Below are 23171 nucleotides of genomic sequence, written 5' to 3'. Positions count from 1 at the left end.
TAAAATGATACTGCTGATGGTTGACAGTGAAGGTTGTGAAGATCATAAAGACAATCAAAATTAAGCTCAAGAATACCCAACAAGTCATGCCATACCTGTCTGTCCTTTCAAGCCTCAAGGAAACACCATCTTGCTTCGAGGTAGATGCTAGATCTTCAATCTCTATTGCTTCTCGTAACCTGGCTTTCTTTGCAGTGCTCTCGTCTCCATCCCCTCCTCCCTCCACTCGATGATTTGTGTTTGAGTTCTGACTTGGTGTGGAAGATTGGGAGCTGGTTGATGGTCCATCGACGTCATCTATGTTTCTCTTGCTGTAAAGACATCATTCAAAGAACTTGATTAAAATTAGAAAAATTGTCAATTTGCTTTAACTGTTCATTCATTACTTTGTAAACATCTTTTGAATCTTTTCAAAAGATGCTCAAGACATTTCTATTTATCTCATAAGTTCTTATGAGCATTCTACTCTACACAGTGAGTAGATGTAACGCTTTATTAGTTACATGTACTTTTTTATTAATATCATCATCATTATTATTACATCAAGTGAGGATTTAAGATGCATTGGGAATAACATCTGTTCTGAAATAGGCCTTGAATAAAAATCAAGTTATTTATTCAAATTATTGTGGGTAAAACTATTGACATCTGAATTTGCTAAATACTCATCTTTCTCCCAATTCTATAAAATGTTGATATAGTCCAAAACTTATCGAGAGCTTCTCCATAGCAAGGGGGGAATTATTGTCCATTTTGGGGTGGTGAACGTCAAATTTATAACATACAGTCTGCTCAAAATAAACAATAAACACATGATTAATCTGCTCAAAAACAAACAAAAACCATATAGGATTAATACTTGTAAGACAGCATCCAAGTTGTCACTTTGCTCAGGAAGTGGAGATCGTCATGTCACTTTATGCGGGCAAGCTCAAATCCGACAAACAATTGATTATATATCTGTAAAATACTCTTTAAATGTTTATCTATATTGTGCTGCACTTAACCCAGATGAGGTGAATTGGTACCTGGTAGAAATTTATTTCTTGAAACGCAGTGCACGTAACTGCTACTCTGCTAACGCCAGGGTAATTATGCTGCATTAATGTAGAGCACTTTCTGATAAAGTAAGTGTATATAAGCAAGAATAATTATTATCATTATTATCATCAAACTTACTTTGATTCTGATGCAGCTAATACCCGTGTGTTGTGATGATTAAACCGTTTAATGATGGATTTATTGACCGCGTTACTTGAATGCTTTACATTGTCCAAAGAAAACCCGAATTCCTGAGAAAAAAAAGAGATGATGAAATAATACAAATGAGAAAAATAATGGTATCTTATAGAATAGTTTGGTTGTCAGAGCAATGTTTCAAGATCTGGCATCCCAGCCTTAAATACATTGGTCAAAATTACAAATGTCTTTCTTTAAAATAACCCAAACTTTGACGTGTGTAGTATTTAATATTGTTGACAGATTTTTTTTAAAAACAACACCAAGGGAAATTATTACGAATTCGTGCAGACACTTTCTAGATATCTGTGACTGAAATTCATCTTTTTATTAATCTCCTGGCAAGTCTTAAGTGTATTACAGAATACTATTGAGATGGTGCTTCAGGTCTCTTCTTTGGTCACTTTTTTGGAGCACTAAAATTTCAGAACTTCATTTTTAAAACAGAGTTACATAAAGTCATACAAAACTAAGAAACAGCTTCTTTCTCCACCTGAAAGAAATATTACAGGTAACGGAGATTAATCTTGAATTTGAGAGTTTTACCTCATTTAGTGTCCTGTCAGATAACCCCTGTATATCAAGAAGAGGGTCTTTTACAGTTTGGTTTGCTTCCTCCGTCATATCTAATCAGTAAAACAAAGAGGAGATATACATGTAGGGCATCATTTTAAAAGGAGAATAAATTGTTCCTAATCTCTAAATCATCTTGTTTGTTTATCATCAGCTATATAGACAATCATAACATACATTTTCAGTCACTTACATTTTTTTTTTATTCCGTTCTCTCGAACTCGAATGTGGCTACATTAAATTAACAAGTGGAATGCCTCTGGCCGTCTCACCTGCATCACGCGATTCAATATAGCAGCAGTGCTGATTTTGAAAACTACTATAACTCGCACAAGATGTTCAGTGATACTTGGTTACTCTTATTTCCACGTTTACCAATACACTTATAGAGATATGATGGCAATTCAACAAATACCCCCAACGTGGCCAAAGTTCTTTGACCTTACATGACCTTTGACCTTGATCATGTGACCTGAAACTCGCACAGGATGTTCAGTGATACTTGATTACTATTATGTCCAAGTTTTATGAACTAGACCAACACACTTTCAAATTTATGGCTGTAATTCAACAAATACCCCAATTTGGCCAAAGTTCATTGACCCTAAATGACCTTTGACCTTGATCATGTGACCTGAAACTTGCACAGGATGTTCAGTAATACTTGATTACTATTATGTCCAAGTTTCATGAATCAGATCCATAAACTTTCAAAGTTATGATGGTAATTCAACAGATACCCCCAATTCGGCCAAAGTTCATTGACACTAAATGACCTTTGACCTTGGTCATGTGACGTGAAACTCATGCAGGATGTTCAGTGATACTTGATTAACCTTATGTATAAGTTTCATGAACTAGGTCCATATATTTTCTAAGTTATGATGACATTTCAAAAACTTAACCTTAGGTTAAGATTTTGATGTTGATTCCCCCAACATGGTCTAAGTTCATTGACCCTAAATGACCTTTGACCTTGGTCATGTGACATGAAACTCAGGCAGGATGTTCAGTAATACTTGATTAACCTTATGGCCAAGTTTCATGAACTAGGTCCATATACTTTCTAAGTTATGCTGTCATTTCAAAAACTTAACCTCAGGTTAAGATTTGGTGTTGACGCCGCCGCCGCCGTCGGAAAAGCGGCGCCTATAGTCTCACTCTGCTATGCAGGTGAGACAAAAATGGGAATTGCAATAAAAAATTGTATCTTTCTTCAATAAAGAGAAAAGAAAATAATTGCACTTCTTATCTTGAGAAAATAATAATTAGGATAAGGAGAGGAGGAAGAAGTGAAATAGAAAAAAAAAATAAAGGAAGAACAAGGGGATAAGAAAATGAACTAGAATGAGAAAAGAAGAAATACACAGTGGCGTAATGAGCCAAAAGTTTTTAAGGGGTGAAAACATAGCGAATGGGGTAAAATTTCTTTTAAAATCTGCAAGCGCACAATGCAAGCGAGCAATTTTTATTTATTTTTTTAAATACAGATCAAATTTTGCGCTCGATTTTGACATATTATTCACACAGCAAGATATTTCTCCCTTTTCCCTTTCCTTTCCTCTCCCTTTTTATCTCTCTTTTTTTTTCTCGGTTGTGAAAATTTGGAAGGTCCGTGGCCCCTAATGCCCCTCCCCCTTCATCTATACGCAAGTGGAACAATGGAAAGAAAAGCATTCAGTACGAGTACAACTCTACAGCAAAAAAAATTGTTTAATACCTTTCTCGTCTCTCTTGGCACACTCAGCAAAGAGATCTTTGCTTCCAGCATTGATACGATCTCGATGGAAGTACTGAGATTGGAAGAAACATGTCCAGAACTCTTTCTCTGACATTGTATGAGGGACGCTCTCAAGATGCTTCTTTCTCACTGGATATCAAATGAAGAGAAAGAAAAACGAATATTAAACAGCAAGATGGAATCTGAATCTCTGATGTGATCTTGATACTGAGACTGGAAGAAACACATCCAAAACTTTTTCTCTCATGAGGGATGCTCTCAAGAATGTGACAAGACATAATAAACACAAAAAAGCAATACAGAAATTTAATCCAGTAATGTCATCATCGATTTTACAAACCGGCCTAAATCTAATTTTCGAGAAAAAATGGGGGGGGGAGGAATTCTGAAAACAAGTCTTCAACTCTATTGACATTTTAGATCAAAATTAAAATCATTTTAAGGAATGAGAAAAGATTAAAATTTCGTTAGAAGCACACTATCCCCCTCATTTGATTTTTACAAATCATCCTAGGCCATTATTTCTACACTAAAGAAGGCTCCTGAATGGCATGCAGGGATCAAAAACCTGATCTAGATAATGCAGGTACCGTAAGTAACGGTGTATTAACCGCACCTTTTTCTCGGCGGGACAGAATCAAAAGTCGGGGGTGCGGTTTATACACGGTGATAGGTCTGAGCCAAGCCAATCTCGGCCCGATACCACTACCAGTTTACAACTCGCGTCGGGTGGCCGAGCGTAGCCGCTTGGGGCAATGCCGTTTAGAGGGGCATGAGCCGCGGATGTAAAAGGGAAGCAACTATGACTACCGGTATCTACCGTAAATGTCCCTCAAAGTTAGATTACGGTAACAAACGCACCTACCTTCATGAAACTGACATTTTGAATGGTGTGACTTTGTCTTTGTTGTCATTTATAAGTCAACGCGTCAAAGTTCAGACGCTAATCGACAATCGACCGAACAGCACGGTGCGGCTAGCGGCTAGCCGAATAAGACACGCATATGTTTATCGCAACGTCAACGTAAGCTGGCGCTTTACCTTTCCGTGGCTATTATAATGTTTGACAAATTATTGGTATTATTTGACAATTTTGTGCCATGAGGAGGGAGGTAAACGGAAGAAAGTTTCATGAACTTCATGTCATAATTTCAATTTGACTCATTTATTGATTACCTGTATTATTATTTTGATGTTTTCTGTCACGCATTAAGCAAATTTTGGAACAGAAAAAGAAGGCCTAATGGCGTTATGAACGAGCTTTTTTTTCCTTTGTCATTCCTCATCTTAAAATCAATCTATAATTTTCCTCTTTATTCTTTCGTTCATTTCCTTATTTTTCTTTTTTTTTCTTAATATGCAAGAAAGAAAGAAAAATTATTTATCTCGAACTCCTATCTCTCTTCATCTCATTCTTGCTCTTAAAGTTGAATTAAGAAGGGGGTGAGTTTCCATAAATATGGGTTCCACACACAATATATAGAATATATCAGTTGTTCAAACAGATAGCATGTCACAAAAATCCTCTGCCTTCTCAAAATTTTGCTTTGAAAGTCTATGAAATTAGCCACCTGTCAGAGCCCGAGAGACGAGTGTACAGAAAAATCACTCTGAGTGTGACGTCACCGGGGGGAATTTAGTATAAGAGGTGTCCGGATATAATACAGAAATGCTATGCAGAGAGAGAAAGATGATTTTACTTTTTTTTTTCAAAGCAACTCAAATCAAACAAATAGGAATCGTATGTACAAATCTTTACTTTCCCTGTATAAAAAACAGTATGAATAACTATCATGAACTCTTAAATCATGATGTAAGATTGCAAACAGTGAGTTATTGAATGATATTTTAACTATTTCTCATTTATTTTATCACGATGTTCCATCAAGTGAGTAGCTGGAAAGTAATTCCGGCGGCTAGCTCAGCTCTGCGCGCGCTGCACGCCTATACAATACACACAACACCCAGGCATTGAGTGTACTGTATGTACAGTATAGTGGTCTGGTACCGGTATGTCGACCCGCAGTTCATGACCATGCAGCGATCCCCTGGCGTCTTTTTCTTCTTTCCTTTTGTCTTTGACTCCATTTTTATATCCTCTGGATCATTTCCACTCATTTCACAGAACAATCTTGAATCAAATGTACTATTCTTCTCGGCCTTCCGAGTTGTTTTCTATATTTAATTACGCTAGAGGTCATCGTCACACATACAAACGCAATTCGCAAGTGAGTTGAAGACAGCAAGAAAGGTATTATATAGTACGGTAGCTCGACAGCTAGCTGAGCCGGAGCGGGCGGCCGGTCGGCACAAAGCAATTCCGCAACCAACTGTGTTTTTTGCAAGAGCCGCGTCACACGCGGATGAATATGTCATAATAACACTTCTGCTACGTTATCGACTGGTGAGAAGATCTCGATCAAATTTCATATTATTCGCCTTGAAATTATTCCTTTAGGGTCTATGGTATCATTCTGAGGGAATTTACATTTTAGGAATAATAGTACGGCCATAAATATACTTTTAATCATTTCCTCTTTGCAAGTTCTCCGGCTCGCAGATACAACTTCAACTGCAGTTTATTCCATTATGACTTGTTTCGCCACGGACACAGTCCCGAACGAAAACAAGGCATTAAAATCGTCTAAAATCGCTACAAAGAAGAATAGTTTTAACAATGTAGGGATATATTATTGACTATATGTCTTTGAATAATTATTACTTCCTTTCAGTATCGTTCACATAAAATCAATAGCGATAAAATGAAGTTTTGACACAAAAGTAAATATGAAGGCTTACGTGCATAGTACACAAAACGGCACTGCCTTGTTTACTACACTGGGACCGAATACCCCCCGGTGACGTCACAGTCAAAGAACACCCGTCTCGGTAGGCATTGCAAGAGCGAACTCAGGGAAAATGGGTAGGGATAAATCGTTCAAATTCACTATTTTGAAAAAAGAAAATGGGGGGTCGAATCACCTCTTAGTGTTTGGGGGGTTGTAAGGTTGCTATTAATGTAAATATCTCAATATTTGGAATCGTCTTCTTAATTCAACTTTAAATTTCTTCTCTTTATCATTTCCCCACGTTACCTTTTTTCTCTGTGTTTTAAACTCCAATTTCTTTCATTTGCCTTTCCTTCATTTCTCTCTATCATCCATCATCTTAAAATCAATCTTCAATCCCCGTCTTCATTCCTTCCGACATTTTATTTTTTCAAATTATTATTATTCATTTTATTCCCGCCCAGAGCTCCCATTGAAAATATGGTATACCGGTACAAGCATTTTTTTTCCTATTTGCTGTCTGTAAGATACCGCCACACACGTACTGAGAACTACAGCCTGTACAGGTAGTGGTTCAAAGCAGACAAGAAAAACACCTGAACAAAATCGCAAATTTCTTGTTTCTTGAACCTTCCCATATTCCCGTGTCTGAAATTCATGTTAAGACATTGAATGCTAGACAGAATTCTGAAAGCAAAAGTGGGGCTCTGATGCAGGAATTATGGTATGAACGATCTTCTCGAATGGGTGAGCCCCCATGTTGATGCTGGTATCGGTACTTGCAATGAACACCGGTGCCATATGTGTGTGTGTGAGGTGAGTGTGTAGTTGGCCAATAATGTCGGCAATTTGCAGATAAGTGACAAAGCGCTGATTTCCCATCATTTTTTTTACCAGTAATACCGGTACTTTGATATTTTTTTAAAACATTTTTGGTTCTTGACTCTTTCTTAAATACGCATATTAGAGATAGAAAGTCAGTTTGATGACTTTTTTTTTGGATGATTTTTTTTTTTTTTTTCCATCCGAAAATGGGGGGTGCGGTTAATACACCGTTACTTCCTGTATGCATGGAGTGATTGTACGCACTGGCATAAAACCTGGTTTAAGATGCTAAAAACTATACCAATGATACAAATGGTTTTACCTAAACCCCATTTTTCAAGAACAAAAATTTCTGAAATGCCTACCTGCGCTTCATTCAAGTATTGAGAAAATTATATGAATTGTAAAAAATTGTGCATACATTAAAATAGATTTTTTTTGTTTAAAGATTACCAAGAGAGGGCACAATCAAGTGCTGCATCCTCTTTACATGTAGGTAACATTCAGACTTTTTAAAAAAGTCAAAGGATTAAAAAAAAAAAGAATTTATAGCCACAACATTTTTGTAAGACTGGAATATTAAATGATACTCATGCACAATTCACATTTCTGAAGCTTTAGAAGGCTTCAAACATAAAAAGGGGGTGTTTTACAAAGAATAAAGTTCTAAATTCCCTGTTGTGTGCGATATGAAAGGCATCATTGCATTGGTCAAAATCATGCTTAGAGGACGTGCTTAATACATAACTCTTTGTGAAACACCCATGTTTTGGTAGCCTTGGTAATTACAAGGGGAATCCCCCGAATCTATTACCTGCTGGGTAGATACGGAATATAGAATCAATGATGTCTGCCGTCAGGTTATACTTGACTCCATTGCAACCATCCGTCTGAGGTTTGATGTCAGAGAGGAACGCTGCTGATACACCGACCCCTTGACCTCCTTCACTGCTGGTTGAAGCCAAAGTGGAGGAAGACGAAGGATTCTCTTGCTTGGCCATCTAAAGAAATTAAAAAAAATTAGGAATAGCAAGAACTGTGAGACAAAACTTTAATGAATTGGCTTGATACATTAAACATGGACACATTGGTCCTTACATGAAAATGCAAGTTGTGGTAAAAACCTAAAAATTAGTTTGAACAGAATCAAATAAAATGACCTTCAAAGTGCTATACCGGTATGCTAAGAAATAAACAAACAAGCATGGAATTCAAGCCAGACGTCGGGTTTTTATTTTTTGGAACAATAATAATACCCTGTCCCCCAATCCATGTAATCATCTGTATAGGAGATCTTAATAATAAGAGAGCATTTTGTATAGGGTTTTTCCACAATAGATTTCATTGTTTCAAAGATCTTCGTTTATATAAATAAACCAGATCTCAATCTACATGTACCATGTGGCATAGGCGGCGGAAGCGGGGGGGGGGGGTCCTGTCCCCTAAATTTGAGGTGGAGGGGGACGGTCCCCCAAAAATCTTTTGTTGATAACCTTTTTTTTTTTTTTTGCTTGTCAAAAGATTTTGGTGGTCCCCCCTAAAATTTTGTTTGATAACCTTTTTTTTTGCTTGTGAATATTATTTCCTGTGTCCCCTTCTAAATTCAGGTGGACCCCCCCTAAAATTTTGGTTGATAACCTTTTTTTTTTTTTTACCCGAGTCCATCACAAAATTTCAGGTGGCCCCCCTAAATTTTTTGGCTTCCACCGCCAATTCCATGTGGTGATTTTCAACTACCTAGTTTTAAAAGATTTGTTTTTTAATCAAAACTCAAATATTGGTGAAACACACCCCTGCTCTGCTCATAAATATGCAAACTCCAAATGGAACCAAATTTAATTTAACAGTGACTAAGGTTTCACAAACTCACATTGATACGGCTGGCCCAGAATTCATCTGCAGTCATGACCCCACTCATCACCAGGTCACGGTAGAGCTGAAACAGTTCCGGATCATCCTTCAACATCCTGTATGAAAATCGCAGAAATCATTAATCAGGCATTATATGAAAGAAGATAGATACCGGTAATGCACTAATGGACATATTTAACATGTTATGTACATGTATATAATGCCCAATTAGGTGTGCAAAAAGAGTTGCATGTCACAAAAATTATTTTGACCAAAAGCTAAATGGAGATCATGGAGAAATGTACAGAAATTGGCCCAGGACCGACAGAAGTGGAGGACATTCGTTGCTGCCCTACAGAACGGGAAGTAAGTAATAGCAATGTAAGGAACAATAAAACTCCTACAAAATTAATCTAAATTTGCATTCAGGTTTTGCTTTTTATTTGCAAGTAATGGCATTGATGACATAGAGATCAGGCATGTGAACTTATTGTATCCTTGGGTTTTTTTTTGTAGCTTGTAGTTCTTGAACTGTTATCAATATTAGATACATTTACTTGATTAGTCAAGATTTACTTGAATTGAAATACATGATTTTAATGCGTTGCTTTGTAAGGAAGCAGCAATATATGTTTCATAATCAAACCGGCTCAATCGGCTCATACATTCTCAGAGAAATAGCTTACTTATTTTTCTGTTCCAGTTCTCTACTTGCTTGGCTGCGGAACTTTGGAAGGAGCTGCTGGAGTAGCTCCTTGACATCGTTACGGTCTTGCTTCTGGACCGCTGGACCCTCACGGTTTGCAAAGTGAAACTTGGTGCTGGACCCATTGTGAAGCAGGATCTGAAGCTGGACTTTGGAACTTGTATCCTGACTGATTCTCTGTTCTGAGAAGTCAAGAGAAGTGTAGTAAATTTGCCATGTACCTGTAGTACCCTATATGTATTAGTTTGTGTATTAGTCTATGTATTGATCTATGTTCATGTATATTAAGTCTGTGTGTGTGCTGTGTGCATGCGAGGAGCGCTCTGATTGGAGCAACCTTGATATGCTCCTACGCCTGCTACGTGTGTGCGTTGCACAGCACGTACACAAGCTGGTGCTAAGACATTGGATCCAGACACCACAGAGAGAAGACCCCGAGACGTCATCGAGTGAGGACATCCCAGTAGATCCCCACTCGGCGCCATGGTCTGTAACCTAGCTGTATAGATGTTACCTGAGTTAGTTATCTACCGTGTGGAATCGTCTGTACAAGTGTAAGGTGAGTATTAGTTACTGTCAGTGTTTCGTACCGTCGGTAACCCTTGTCAGTGTAGTACCTGTCATTAATTAACCCACTCATGCCATCGTATAGTCTGTATCGTGCCATCACATCATCTGTAACCCACATCACCACATCCTATGAGTTTTTACAACAGAAGGATAAAATATAATAATAATATAATAACACAGTTCTTGTATAGCGCATATCATATTATGTCATAACGTCCTTATGCGCTTCCAAAGGACTTGGATATATATTTCTAGATGTAATTAAAGACAGTGATTCAATTTGATTCAGGGTTTATCTAAAACACAAGTTGCAGTGCAAATGGCTAAATTTGTCATGTGTATCATTAAGAGATTCATTAAGGATAAACATGAAATCAGAAACATGAGAATGGAGGGGAATTTGTATTTTTCTTCATATTTTCAGCATTGTACTTTCTTCAGCTATGGCTGTTTTTCATACATTGAAAATTGAATTGGGAAATGGCATAATAAAGTGTAATAGCACATAACATATCCCTGAATACAAATACCAATACTATTTTGTTTCTTTTAATTTTAAAAAGAAACATCTTCAAAATCACCCCTACAAAGGCAATTTTATTGTTCAAATCAGGTACTTACGCTTGACATCTGCATAGTAATGGCTGATAGTGAAGACTTCTTTGTTGTCTTCTTGCCAGGCCAGACGTTTACCCATCAGATAAAGGCTACCGTTGCTCTTCCTGCTACGGACTTGATTCACAACCAGTAAGACTTCTTCCGATGAGGTGGCCATGATTATAGATGATTATACTAGAACCTTGGGGATAAAAACAAACAAGATTGCATTAAAGTGATTGGTTAACATTGGTTTGACTTTTAAAAAATCTGAGCTAGAAGGTCACACATGTCACCTGTGTCTGTGATATGTTACAAAAATAAAGCCCAGAAAAAATTGCGTTCGAAAATAATTATTTAGTGCTTCAAAAATTGAAATATAAAGTGACTGAAAACACCATCTTAATTTCATCCCATACACTTATGTGTACTATTTAGGCGTCTATAAGACGCCTATTTACAAAATCGGGGTTTGCCTTGTAGTTTTAGCTTTTCATTCTCAATAATGGTTGTTTTCAGGGTTTATTAGTTCTAATACATGCACTTGTACACATGTTTCATCTAGGTTTGAGAATTTTTTAAATCGGCTGCTCACAAAGTTAAACAATACCTTTAAGGTTATAAATGACACGGTTTCAATTGTCTTGTCAAGAGTGCAACATTGCTCAGCATCACCCTGATTAGGTCATGGAGATAAGTTTAGAGACCCATGATAACTGGGAGAAACACACTCACTAGATTAACAGACCTGCCAACCTCTGAGAATGAAAAACTGTATTATGTGATTAAAAAAACTGTATTTTTCCCAAAAAAAGTGTATTTCATAATAAAATGCTTGGCGCACTCGCTCATCGCGGCGCTCAAGCTGCATGCAAGCTAAAATGCGTACTGCTCTTGCAGATGAAAAAACAAAACATTAAAAGATGTGTATATCTTCACCCTGGTTTTCACAAAATGATTGAAAAAAAAAAGTTACCTGAAATTACATTGATCTAATAACCATATTTGTGTACGTTTTATGAAATAGAGACATATGGAGATTATTGATCTCAATAAATTACGATTTAGTAAAAAAAAAAACGTACTGCCGTATTTTGGTTGCAAAAACGTACTAAATACGGCTAAAACGTACTGGTTGGCAGGTCTGGATTAACTATTGGTTTCATGAAATGAGTAGGGAACTACTGCATGTAGAGTGAGCATTCACTGTGAATGAATTCTTGACAGACTGTGTGAATGTACTGACAAACAATTTGTTGCACCTTTTCAATAATTTGAAAGCAATCCACCAGCAAAATTAGGTACGGACCTCTCCTACAGTATGTTGAGGACTCATCCTCTGGTAGTAACACTGAGCCTACTCAGATGAAGAACCAAAGGCACAGAAAATCCCACCAAGGGGTTTACTCCTCACCTCCTCAACCAACAAGAAAAGTAACTACGGCAAAGGATCAAAGAACTAATTCAAAGGTCCCAAGACCTACAGGTACAGCAGCTTTCACACCAGTCCCACCAACATCTGGTTATCAAAACTCTCAGACCAACAGGGACAGGACATCACATACTTAAATGATCACAGGTACAACCCTCAGTCAGTGGTATCACAAAAGCCCTTACCTCTGAATTAATCACAGGAACACTACCCCTACTACTCAACCATGCTGAACAGGAATACGGAAAAGACCAACCTCTCTCTATTATACCCACACAAACGAGAGAGAGAGAGCAATGATAATGGCAACATGTAGACTACTATGCAGTTGATACCCCAATGTCCTCTCCATCCAACCAGGTTTTTGACATGGTCAGAACATACAAATGCCAGCATAGATAATATTGAGAGCTGCATCAATTGCTCTCAATCTTCTCTTATCTGGCCCTGCTGCTTTACAAGAGAACATTCTCCTATATACAGAGTCAACTTCAGGTCATCCATCATGCTCTAAATGTACTTCTGAACCAAGAATCTCACCTCACCAGTCTTGCAACTCAGTCTCCCAAGAGCCACCAACACAATCCTAAATACCTATAAGAATTTTGTCTTTACAATATGAGAGGTTTTGAGCCAAAGAAGGTCTACATTTTTAAACTTTAAAAAAAAAAGATATTTTTAGCAGTAAACTTTCTGTGCTGAATCCTGAATGACACCTACTTTTAAATGTAAGATAGTTTGATAATGGATTGTCATGGAAAAGCCAATGCACATAGCCCTTTTCCTCCATTGTTTAGTTTCCATGCAATCTGTAGTGTCAAAGATACCACATAACAGAGCTCTGTATGCATGTTTTGTGACAATGATCGTTGTAGAAGTACGGTATACTAGTAGTGAATGTATACATGCCTTTTGGCAGTAGTGCAAATCATGCTGTATATTTTGATATCCTGTCAGTACCCTGATTCCCAAGTCATACTCACAGGGGACTTCAATACTGATATCACAGGGCTACCATCTTCTTGGTACAGGAAAGCCCAACTATTGCAGCAATACCTCTGTCAGTCTGATGGTGATCTATGGAGAACCCACTCATTCAATGAACTTGTTCTCAGTTATATCTCCATGTGTGGCAAAATAAGGATGGCAATGTTTGGCTTATTTTCTCTTTTTCTTTGGGACAAATGCTTGATTTTTTTACACTGACAGTTTTCATTACACCTATTCGTCATACAACTTGGCCCTTAAGTAAATTTGATTCTTTAAATTATTTTTTTCTTAATTAAAAAAAAGAGATAAAAAATGAAAATTTTCTTGCCATATTATTTTCCACCAATAGAGGGCGTACACAAAAATATGCCAAAAATTCAAGTTTTTGAGCGCTCTAGTGAATACAAAAATTATTCCCAAATTACTAATGAAAAATAAATTGCAATTGTACGGAAATTAGTAATTTTGGTCACAAAAGTGATATTTTAATCATTTTTTAAAGTGTGTGCTCGGTACAGCATTGGCATGCCATAGTCCAACCTGTAGATTCCCCACAGGCAGGGTGGTTGCAGTGAACAAGTGGGAGAACCCAGAGATTACACCTACATGAGTGATGATGGATCAAAGAAATCTAACATAGACCATAACTCAATCCACTGATGTAGGCTTGTTCATCTAGCATATGGTAATTCCTGATGACCCTCTTAATACTTCAGATCACCTGCCAATATACAGGTTTCATTCAAATCCCAACAGTCATGAGACATGGAAAGATGATCATGTTCAGAAGTGGAATGAGGCATTTTCACAAGAGATACAGGAGGTATACTCAATACCTATTGATGACTTCTGTGACCAATTATTGTCCAGCTTATCAGATGAAGCCTCTTTGACAGGAAAACAAACTCAACCAATGCGGAATACATCATCTCACACTATGTTGAACCAGAGCATGAGAAATCTGCCCCATGTCTCCAGTAAGAAATGCAAGCGCCAATAGCCGTAATGGAGTATATCAGTTGACCTGACATACAAAGTCATAAAGATCTCTTAGAAGAAGTGGTAAAAAAAGAGATCACAAACATGTTTTGAACTTGAAAAAAATAAAGCAAATAGGCTAAAACCATGAATATTACAGTTGTAAGTAGTTTTAGTATAATTCTTAATTGTCCATTCAGTGTTCCAACTTACATGTACCCCATACCATGTTCCAACTTACCCTGTACATGGGATAAGTTGGAACGCTTTCAATGGTCTTGTTCAAACTTCAAGGTGGATTTTTCAATAACCATAATAGAGTTAAACATTTTTTTAGGGTACATTTGAATGCCCTTGGATATATGCTTCAAGCTGATGTATTGATTGTTTCTCGAACAAAATCTATTTGGATTTTACAGCCATTTTTGTCAAAAATGTTCCAACTAACCCCAATCTCCCCTACGTTTGTACGGATAACGTCATCCATGATGGCAACTTACGATGACCAACGAAAGGATCGAGGATGACTATGTTTTGATCAACATTTGAAAGGAATTAGCGGTAACTGCAGCCGGTCTAACTCTAAGGTACGATAAGTCGATATTTCTGAATTTTATATTTTTGTGTGAAGTTGGATGTAATTTCTCTACATAATGTGACATTTTATATACAAAAAATTATCCGAAAATCGGGTTTCCACCGAATGTTAGATCTATCAGTCTATTAGTACTGCTAATACGTTGTCTTTACGTATGGGCCAACAACACTTCAGTCTAGTTAAGTATTGGTGAGTGGAGCCAATGCAGTTCAGCAGAACAACCAAATTACAGAGACTAAAGCTTTTGTTTTGGTCTAGATCTATGGCTATGCTCGATGATGATGACGATGTGACCAAAATTCAGGTTAATTAAACTTAAGATTTAGTTAAGACTAGACCAAAGCTTCTGTCTCTGTTATGTTGGTTGTTCCGCTGAACTCTGTTGGCTCCACTCACCAAATACAGACCAAAGCTTCGGTCTCTGTTATGTTGGTTGTTCCGCTGAACTCCGTTGGCTCCACTCACCAAATACAGAGACCGAAGTTCTAGCTCAATCTGTACAGGGGACTCAATGGCCATATATGTTTATGTATTAAGTTACTTGGTACTTGGTTGTGGTTCCTCCAAAATACTCCTGATGGAATTTTAACTGGAGGTTCGGCCAATACACTATACAGGGAAGTGAAGTTGCGCGACAGCCGAACGAAGTAAGTCATTGTTTTTTCCCCGTTTTGGTGCATTTCAGGCCAAAACGGAATAGGCCTATAATCTTTATTTTGGTAGTTCTTTTTATAGGCCTATATTTTTATGAAATAAAGACAAAAATCGGTGAGCCCCATCGGGGGGATTATGCATTATTAACCCCCTAATGGTGGCTGCACAATAGCGAGCCGTCTGTCTGTGTACGAGGAGACTTTTTTCTTTTCTTTTTTTTTTAATGTTTTAAAAACTCCTCGAAACAGACAGCTGCCAGCTGTCTAACTTAACATGGTTAAGACAAGTTTAAGATTAAGGTACATATAATCAATCAGTCCTATTTAGCAAGAAGTTCGGACAAAAATTGGGGTGAAATTAGTCAGCTAACATCGCCAGGTGCGAAAGTGCAGCAACGCCACATGCGCTAGCATGCATTATTATTTGCAGGTGCGAAAGCCCAACCGCTCGTGCCACTGCGACCACGCCGGAGCTCTGGCGCTCGCAGGCGTGCCCTTCACGCTCACATAACAGTGCCATGTCATGGCGAGTACGTTCGGAAAAAAAAACACGATAAAAACGCAACTAATGAATTGAATTATCCCTAATTTATATATTCGAAATTGAAACTTACCACACAATTAATATGAAGGCTAATTGAAGAAATGATATCGTAGCTTTTTCGTAATCCTTGAAGTAAAACCCTCTTTCAATTTTTTCGCAAGTCTATGTAAGTTGCCATTTTACCTGTGACGTCATATGATTTGTGAAAGAGCGCCAGCTCGCGTTCAGAGTCACGTTGGTATTTCGTCAAGGTAACGCCTTGGCCAGGCTTGCTTGTTACAATTGAATGCAAAGTAAATTAGGTATAATTATTCTTTCTTTCTTAAATGAAACCCTTGATGTCTGTCATACCAGGGTCTTAATCATTCTAAAACGAAGTCAAGCCAACATATTTTTTTGTCTCGTATTGGTCCGAAAGTTACCCCGCTCAGCTCAAGACAATTCACCTGTCGTGCAGTGTTGCTATGACGACGAGTTGTAATGTTTGTGCCGCGCCGGTAAGGTCGTAAACTCCGATCGTGTGTATGAAGTGAATGCATGCAATTATTTTCAGCATTCTTTCCAGTTGTAAAGGAAATACTACTACAGCACGAAAACTGACTAAAACTTTGTTGAATTTGGTACTAGTTTCGAAGTTTGACATCATCATGGCAACAACGTTACCATCATTAGAAGGTATGTTACTTATATGTTTTTGATTTATTAATTAATGGTTGAAATAGTGTTTTTATCTTTCATATTCGACGCATTCGTTGGATCGTGAGCATATACTGCAACTCCTTTCGTTGACGGTTTTCTCAAACAGCAATATAGTACAGTTTAAAGTTTAAACATACATGTCATAATCTTTTATTGAACACTTGTCTTTGGTATATGCTAGATCATGCATCATGTTGCTGACAAGTTGTACTTTTTTAATTGATGTCACTTTCTAACTTTTCTTTACAATAGTATCCCATTTGACTTGAGCCCAATTGAGATGGGGTTAAATGATATCTCCATTCCCCATTGTTTTAAGGATATGTACTGTTGTATGTTCTTGGTTTTTGTAGGCCGGCGTGATGTAGCTTATTCATCTATATCATCATCATCCTGATGCAAATCTTTCATTTGAAAAAAAATTATATCTCTTTTTTTTAGCTCTTCTCGGGAAGGAAAAGAAGAGTAATGTCTCGTTTGGAACGACAGCAGACCGACCTCTCTTCCCAGCCAGCTTACCAGTAAATAGAATAGGAAATGGTATGGCCTTAGACACAAAGCCCAACAGAGGGCCAGGATCTTATGATAATGCAGAGGTAAATATTCAGTTAATGAGGAATTGATGGTGATCATGATAAAATATATTATTATTATTGTTGTTGTTGTTGTTGTTGCTGTTATTATCATTATCATTTGTGTAATTAATATTATTATTATTACTATTATTATTATTGTTGTTGTTGTTATTATTATCATTTTTATTATTATCATTGTTACTATTATTATCATTATCATTATGTCATTAATATTATTGTTATTATGTCATTGCTATATTAGAAGAAGAATATTCCAACACAATGTTTATTCCAGTTTTCCATTGATATTGAAAAAATATATTTATATGTTCTTCTTTTCATCTTTTTTTTTAGAAACAACACATCATTGCATTATAAATGTTGGCAACCACAAGATGTAATTTCCATTTTTTTTAAATAGATTTACAAAGAAAATTTATATAATTCTGTTACTTGTTATTTTGACAGAAAACCACATCAATGTATCATGTTGAGAACCAGATAACAAGCAAAAATGGATACACAATGGGAGCAAGAACAGGACCAAGGATACGAAAAGAATTTCAAGTAAGTATTACTCTACTTAGAATCAAAGTAGAAATGCTAAGAAAGAGAAGAATATTCGAGTTAGGCTTAGTATTTGTCAACAATCATGTACAAAAACATAAAAACTACTGTCTGATTGTGATTTTGTACATACACACTTTCAAAATCATTCCCCAGGCACGTTATACTTGATCAAAGATGAATAACTAAAACTTATAAAGAAGTTAGAGAACAGAGAGAGAGATGTTATATATCTAGTGCAGGGGCCACGGAACGGTTTGCAAAGTGGGGGGCTGACCATGCAAAAAATCGAAATCATATAATAATAATAATAATAATAATATAGGGTATTTATATTGCGCACATATCCACCTTGTTAGGTGCTCAAGGCGCTCATATATGGTCATTTCTATGTTTTTACACGGTTTTGCGGCCCCTGTTGTGTAAAAAAGAAATTTTCATTTCCGTATGTCTTCTTAATGATTGAAAGTAATCTTCATGAAGATCTTAATCAGTGTTTTACCTGTTTAATTCACATATGAATGCATGGAGACTTATGATTTGATTCCTCTTGTTGTCCCTCCAGACGAAGACACCTTGTCCAAGTACCTATCAAACTAAATGGTCTGTTCCAAGGACCTTTGAACCCTCAAATAAGCCATTTGAAGTCGGAGCAAACAGATTTTACAGGAACACGGTCGACCCAGAGTTAACACCAGGGTGAGTGTTATTTTTACTTGTTTAATAACTGATAGTTACATATAATCATGCATTCCACTACAAAAAACAAAATGCTCTTTTAAACTTTAAGCAAATTGTTTAGGCCCATAATTTTAACAACTTTTTAAACTTTTAAACAAGTTGTTTGCTCTTTTAAATAGATTGTTTAAACTTTTCAATTGTTTAAACAATGGTTTTCAGAGCGATGGGCTTAATAACATGCTTAGAAAGAATTTCAAACACTGTTTGTGCTGTATACATTAACATTTAATAAACTCAGAAATTTCCCAAACTTCAAAAAAATTTAAGTAAATTAGTCTCTGTATATTCACAATTTACATTAGGGCCTATGTGGATAGAGTCTAGATTCCATTTTGCGTTTTTTTTTTATCTCTTAAATTATATTTACTCTTTGTGTGAGTGAAGAGTATCATCGACTACATGCATATTGAAAAAATATTAAAAAAAGTTTTAAGAATGAAGAATATTTTTTATTTTTCGCCCTTACTGAATCACCTTTTCTCAATTTCCAGTATTAGTTGTGTTTTTTTATGCAACTTTGATATATTTTGATATTGTATATAACATGCAAGGTCTAAACAATAACTTCATTTCAACTTTCCCAATCATTCCCATGATTCACATAATAAGTATTTCTTCTGCTTTTTCTTTTTTGAAAAACAGAGCTGGAACGTACGAACACAACGTGCCAAGAAACAGGAAAGTAGCTTATCATGGAACATTCGGAGGTCCCCAGCTTCTAAAGGTCCCGCCAAATGATGGCGTCCTAATGCCAGAAGATTGCAAGGGAACAACACAAAAGAGTCGCCTCATGACGTATAAGGAGAAGAGGAAATTTGCAATCCGAGAAGCATACCTGAGTTTATACTATTGAAGATGAAACTATTTTTCATAAAGACAATTTATACAAAGACTTCAATGCCGTTGGAAGAGATGACTTTTACTTTGCTTTGTGGAGCTGCAATATTCTCCTGAATTTCTTCACTATTTGCTTTTATTGTTCAGGCGAGAATCTTATTCAGAAAGCTTCTGAATCGTGCCTCCCTTACGGTCCATGTGCTCCTCCAAAGTGTTTTGAATTTGTAACCTTAACTTAGTTTACTTCACTCTTTTAATCGTTACATTTTTCCAATTTTGTAACTTTATTCTGGCTGGTACAGATTGTGTATACATTTTAAACAAAAAAAAGGTAATTGCTGCATTAAATTATTTAGGATGCAACCCTACAAAAACTATTCTAGTTTGTATTCAATATACTTTTTTTACAATAACATCAATTATCAGGCATAATTTTAAATTAATACAATATTACAATTAATTCATTACAATCACAGGTACTATTATTTTTTTTGGTCTTATTAAGGTTGAAGAGTATAGTGCACAGTTCCAGCTAATTAAATTATTAGCTGCAAGAGGAAGATATTTATCTTAGTTTCCTCAATCCCTCCTTCCCTTCTTTTTTTTCTCTCTCCCTCCCTCTCTCTCTCTCCCTCTTAACCTATCTTTCGATCACTTCACCTCAATTTTTTTCTTTCTCTCTTACTCTCAAATCTCTCTGTCTTTTCACTCTTTTCCATCTGAGGTATTTCACTTTTTTCCTAAGAAAATAATATATAAAATGTTATTTATCCTATGTAACATGATAACCTGAAATGTACCTTTATGAGTGATCAATTTGTACATAAATAATAAGAATAATACAAATGTGATAAATGTTTGCATACTAAACTCAAGAAAAATACAAATGCTTGAACTAGTGCTTGATTTTTACAGGATGTAAGTTTATTTCTGAAATATATGTTTGTATTGTCTAAGTTGTGTAATTGTAAAACCTACCAAGAAATACGGTACATGGGAATCTTTTCAAGTCGACTCTCTCGCTACAACATAAATATGTTCGACATGGGTGAAATGAAACTGAAGACGATATCAACAACACATTTTGCATATTCTGGTCTAAAAAACTGCACTTACTTGGGTCATTATTAGACTTAGAGAAGGTTGATAAATGAACACTATACTATACAAAGGGCCATAAATATGTATTGTTGACCCCCCCTCCCCTGAAAAAAAAAAGAAGATAGACGTAATGTCATACACATAGTGGACCACATTAAACAATACAATCAAATGCCCATTCCAGGATTGTCTTGCTTGGAAATGTCTTTTTATAATTTGATCAAACAAATGCTTTCAAGAAAAAAAAAATTTTGCAAGTGAAATCATTTTTTTTATGTTCATGAAAGCAGATGCTTGATAACATGAACCTTATTTCTTTTAATGTTTTTAATTCAGAAAGATACAAATGATATGCTAATTTAGCCCAACGTGTGTTTCACAGATCGAAAAGTTATGACTGATTTTACAAACCACTTGAATATTACCAGGGTAATATAACTGCAAAGCACCAAAAGACATCATTTTGACCTTTCAAGTGGTCAAAATGAAACAGTTTCATCATTAGAATCATTTTGATATCATTTCAATCTTTAAAAGAACTGCTAAAAATACATTTACGACATTGTAATTGCAATACATGAAATAAAAAGAAAAATGTTCTTCTGACATTGTCTACAGTAATAATAATAATAATATAGGGTATTTATATTGCGCACATATCCACCTTGTTAGGTGCTCAAGGCGCTCCTATATTACCCGGCTAAGCTAGGCGTTCACAGCGCACAGCTTCTTGAGGAATTACTTCCTACCGGTACCCATTTACCTCACCTGGGTTGAGTGCAGCACATTGTGGATCAGTTTCTTGCTGAAGGAAATTACGCAATGGCTGGGATTCGAACCCACGACCCTCTGTTTCAAAGTCCGGAGACTAATCCACTGGGCCACAACGCTCCAGTACCCATTATTGATTTTTTTCTTCAATGTTTCACATTTGATGACATGAACGTTTGCGCATTACATATTTGCTGAGATCAATTTACTTAAGAAAATTACGGTTTATCAATATCATTGAACATGATACATTTTATAAAATGTAAAGTTATTTAATGTCTCAACATACACAACATCAATATAATAAACAAATTCTAAAGATGAAAGGACTGCTGAAGTCCAAATAAATAAATTTAAGGATTTTGTCTTTCTGGGATTCAAAAGTTAAATACCATCAGCAAGAAATTGGTCCACAATATGCTGCACTCAACCCAGGTGAGGTAAATGAGTACAAGCAGGAAGTAATGCTACGGTCAAAAATACCTTTACGAACGATGTACAAACTATTTCATACCATTTATTGCTATGTATAAAAATCGGTCGTCCAGCGATGGTAAAGGTGTGTGTAACCGTAGCATAACTCCTTAAAAGGTTGTGAGCACCAGAATCTGTAGCGTAGCTTAGCCAAGGTAATATAGGAGTATCTGAGCACCTACCAGGGTGGATTTTGCACTATAGAGATACCTTATATTATCATCCTTATTCTTAATATAACGAAAGTCACTCAATCGAGCAGGAGCCGAGTGAAGCATGATTTTCAATTTCTGTTTTTAACATAACATTCTTGGGAATACAGTTCTGGGGTGGGGGTATCACCAGGCAATCATCGGTTGTTGGAGCCTCAAATTCACACCTATCATCTTGTTATCAAAGCCTTTCATGAACTTTGAAGGACATCTTAGAAAAGGATGGATGGAAAGGGGGTGCGGTGTTATCACTTGAGTACAAGCAGTTTCAAACAAATTTTTTTGTTCCCCCAAATTTTAATGAACTTTGAAGAATACCTTAATAATAGAAAATGGGGGTTGGGTAGCGGCGGGGTGGGATATGTATCAATTGGGTACTATCAGTTTACAACCAGTCTCTGTTTTCAAAACTTTGCATGACCCAAACCCATATCAAAGGAAATGGTGCTTGCTATTGGTTATTGCTACCAAAGCTTTTCATGAATTTTGTAGGACATCTTAAGGCGACCGCACACCTTACGATTGGTCTGCGACTCAATTTTGGAATAAAACGTAGTAGAATTTGATGCTAATATTGAGACTTGGAATATCTTACTGAGGAATGTTCGAAATCATCGTACGAATACCTGTGTTCAAATCTGTGACTATGCTATCATCCTTCTTAGAATAAAAGCAAATTTAATATCTAGTCGTAATGACGTCATAGCAGTCGTACAATTTGCTACGATTTGAAACTAATTTGGCCTTTACTCCAAAATAAAGGCTTGCAATCTTTCAAAATGGTTATATTAGTATTCTTTCAATTAATTTTAACCTCAAATAAAATTATATATTCCCTTCACATTCTCAGAAACTGAGCAAAATGCGATTTGTACCAAAATCGGATCGCAAACAGTCGTAAGGTGTGCGGTGGCCTTGAGGGAATGATGGTTGGGTTGTGGGTATTATTAGGTCATCATTTGCTGCTGCAAACTATCAAGTCTGCCTTCTACTTGGGCAAGGTTGATTTGCCAGTTGACCAGATGCTCTCGAAGCTGCTGCCATTGCTGACGACCAAACGTCCGATGCGTGACAAAGCTACAGAGAATAATACATTTTATGAATTACA

The 23171-nt window shown here is 36.4% G+C and overlaps 3 protein-coding genes across 6 annotated transcripts in view; 1 reads left to right on the top strand and 2 right to left on the bottom strand.

Moving 5' to 3' along the window:
- Positions 1-16591, bottom strand: part of LOC129268448 (general transcription factor IIH subunit 1-like) — a 24310-nt gene extending 7719 nt beyond the window's left edge. Inside the window, exons 1-9 of the mRNA XM_064104460.1 lie at positions 16157-16591; positions 10916-11093; positions 9705-9906; positions 9038-9134; positions 7982-8168; positions 3533-3682; positions 1786-1865; positions 1180-1292; positions 96-311 (exon numbers count right to left, since the gene is read on the bottom strand). Of these exons, the coding sequence (XP_063960530.1) occupies positions 96-311; positions 1180-1292; positions 1786-1865; positions 3533-3682; positions 7982-8168; positions 9038-9134; positions 9705-9906; positions 10916-11069 (1199 nt within the window). The 5' untranslated portion in view covers positions 11070-11093; positions 16157-16591. The remainder of the gene's footprint in view (positions 1-95; positions 312-1179; positions 1293-1785; positions 1866-3532; positions 3683-7981; positions 8169-9037; positions 9135-9704; positions 9907-10915; positions 11094-16156) is intronic.
- Positions 16309-20406, top strand: LOC129268449 (ciliary microtubule-associated protein 3-like). Its single transcript, XM_054906001.2, has 5 exons — positions 16309-16761; positions 17227-17381; positions 17829-17927; positions 18493-18626; positions 19311-20406. Exons 1-5 carry the CDS (start codon positions 16620-16622, stop codon positions 19519-19521), a joined length of 741 nt encoding a protein of 246 aa, XP_054761976.2. The 5' UTR covers positions 16309-16619; the 3' UTR covers positions 19522-20406.
- LOC129268450 (eukaryotic translation initiation factor 3 subunit M-like) overlaps positions 20125-23171 on the bottom strand; it is an 18801-nt gene continuing 15754 nt past the window's right edge. The window contains exons 10-11 of one of the 4 annotated variants that reach the window (XR_010294619.1): positions 22112-23140; positions 20125-21374 (exon numbers count right to left, since the gene is read on the bottom strand). Coding sequence is in view for 1 of the 4 variants with exons in the window: in XM_054906002.2 (XP_054761977.2) it covers positions 23011-23140 (130 nt within the window). In the remaining 3 variants the exon portion in view is untranslated. Of the gene's footprint in view, positions 23141-23171 lie in introns of all 4 variants that reach the window. The other 3 variants (XR_010294618.1, XR_010294620.1, XM_054906002.2) reach the window with 3 other exon arrangements.

The sequence above is a fragment of the Lytechinus pictus genome, chromosome 9 (assembly GCF_037042905.1).
Source record: "Lytechinus pictus isolate F3 Inbred chromosome 9, Lp3.0, whole genome shotgun sequence".
NCBI classification, from domain to species: Eukaryota; Metazoa; Echinodermata; class Echinoidea; order Temnopleuroida; family Toxopneustidae; genus Lytechinus; species Lytechinus pictus.
Note: the sequence above shows the minus strand (reverse complement) of the source record. Positions and strands in the feature narration are given on the sequence as shown.

What these genes read in the sequence shown, in the direction of transcription:
- LOC129268449 (XM_054906001.2), top strand. Translation starts at nt 16,620, where the DNA reads ATGCATGCAATTATTTTCAGCATTCTTTCCAGTTGTAAAGGAAATACT. An exon ending in AACGTTACCATCATTAGAAG is followed by an intron (nt 16,762 to 17,226) that starts GTATGTTACTTA and finishes TCTTTTTTTTAG; the next exon opens with CTCTTCTCGGGAAGGAAAAG. An exon ending in GATCTTATGATAATGCAGAG is followed by an intron (nt 17,382 to 17,828) that starts GTAAATATTCAG and finishes TTATTTTGACAG; the next exon opens with AAAACCACATCAATGTATCA.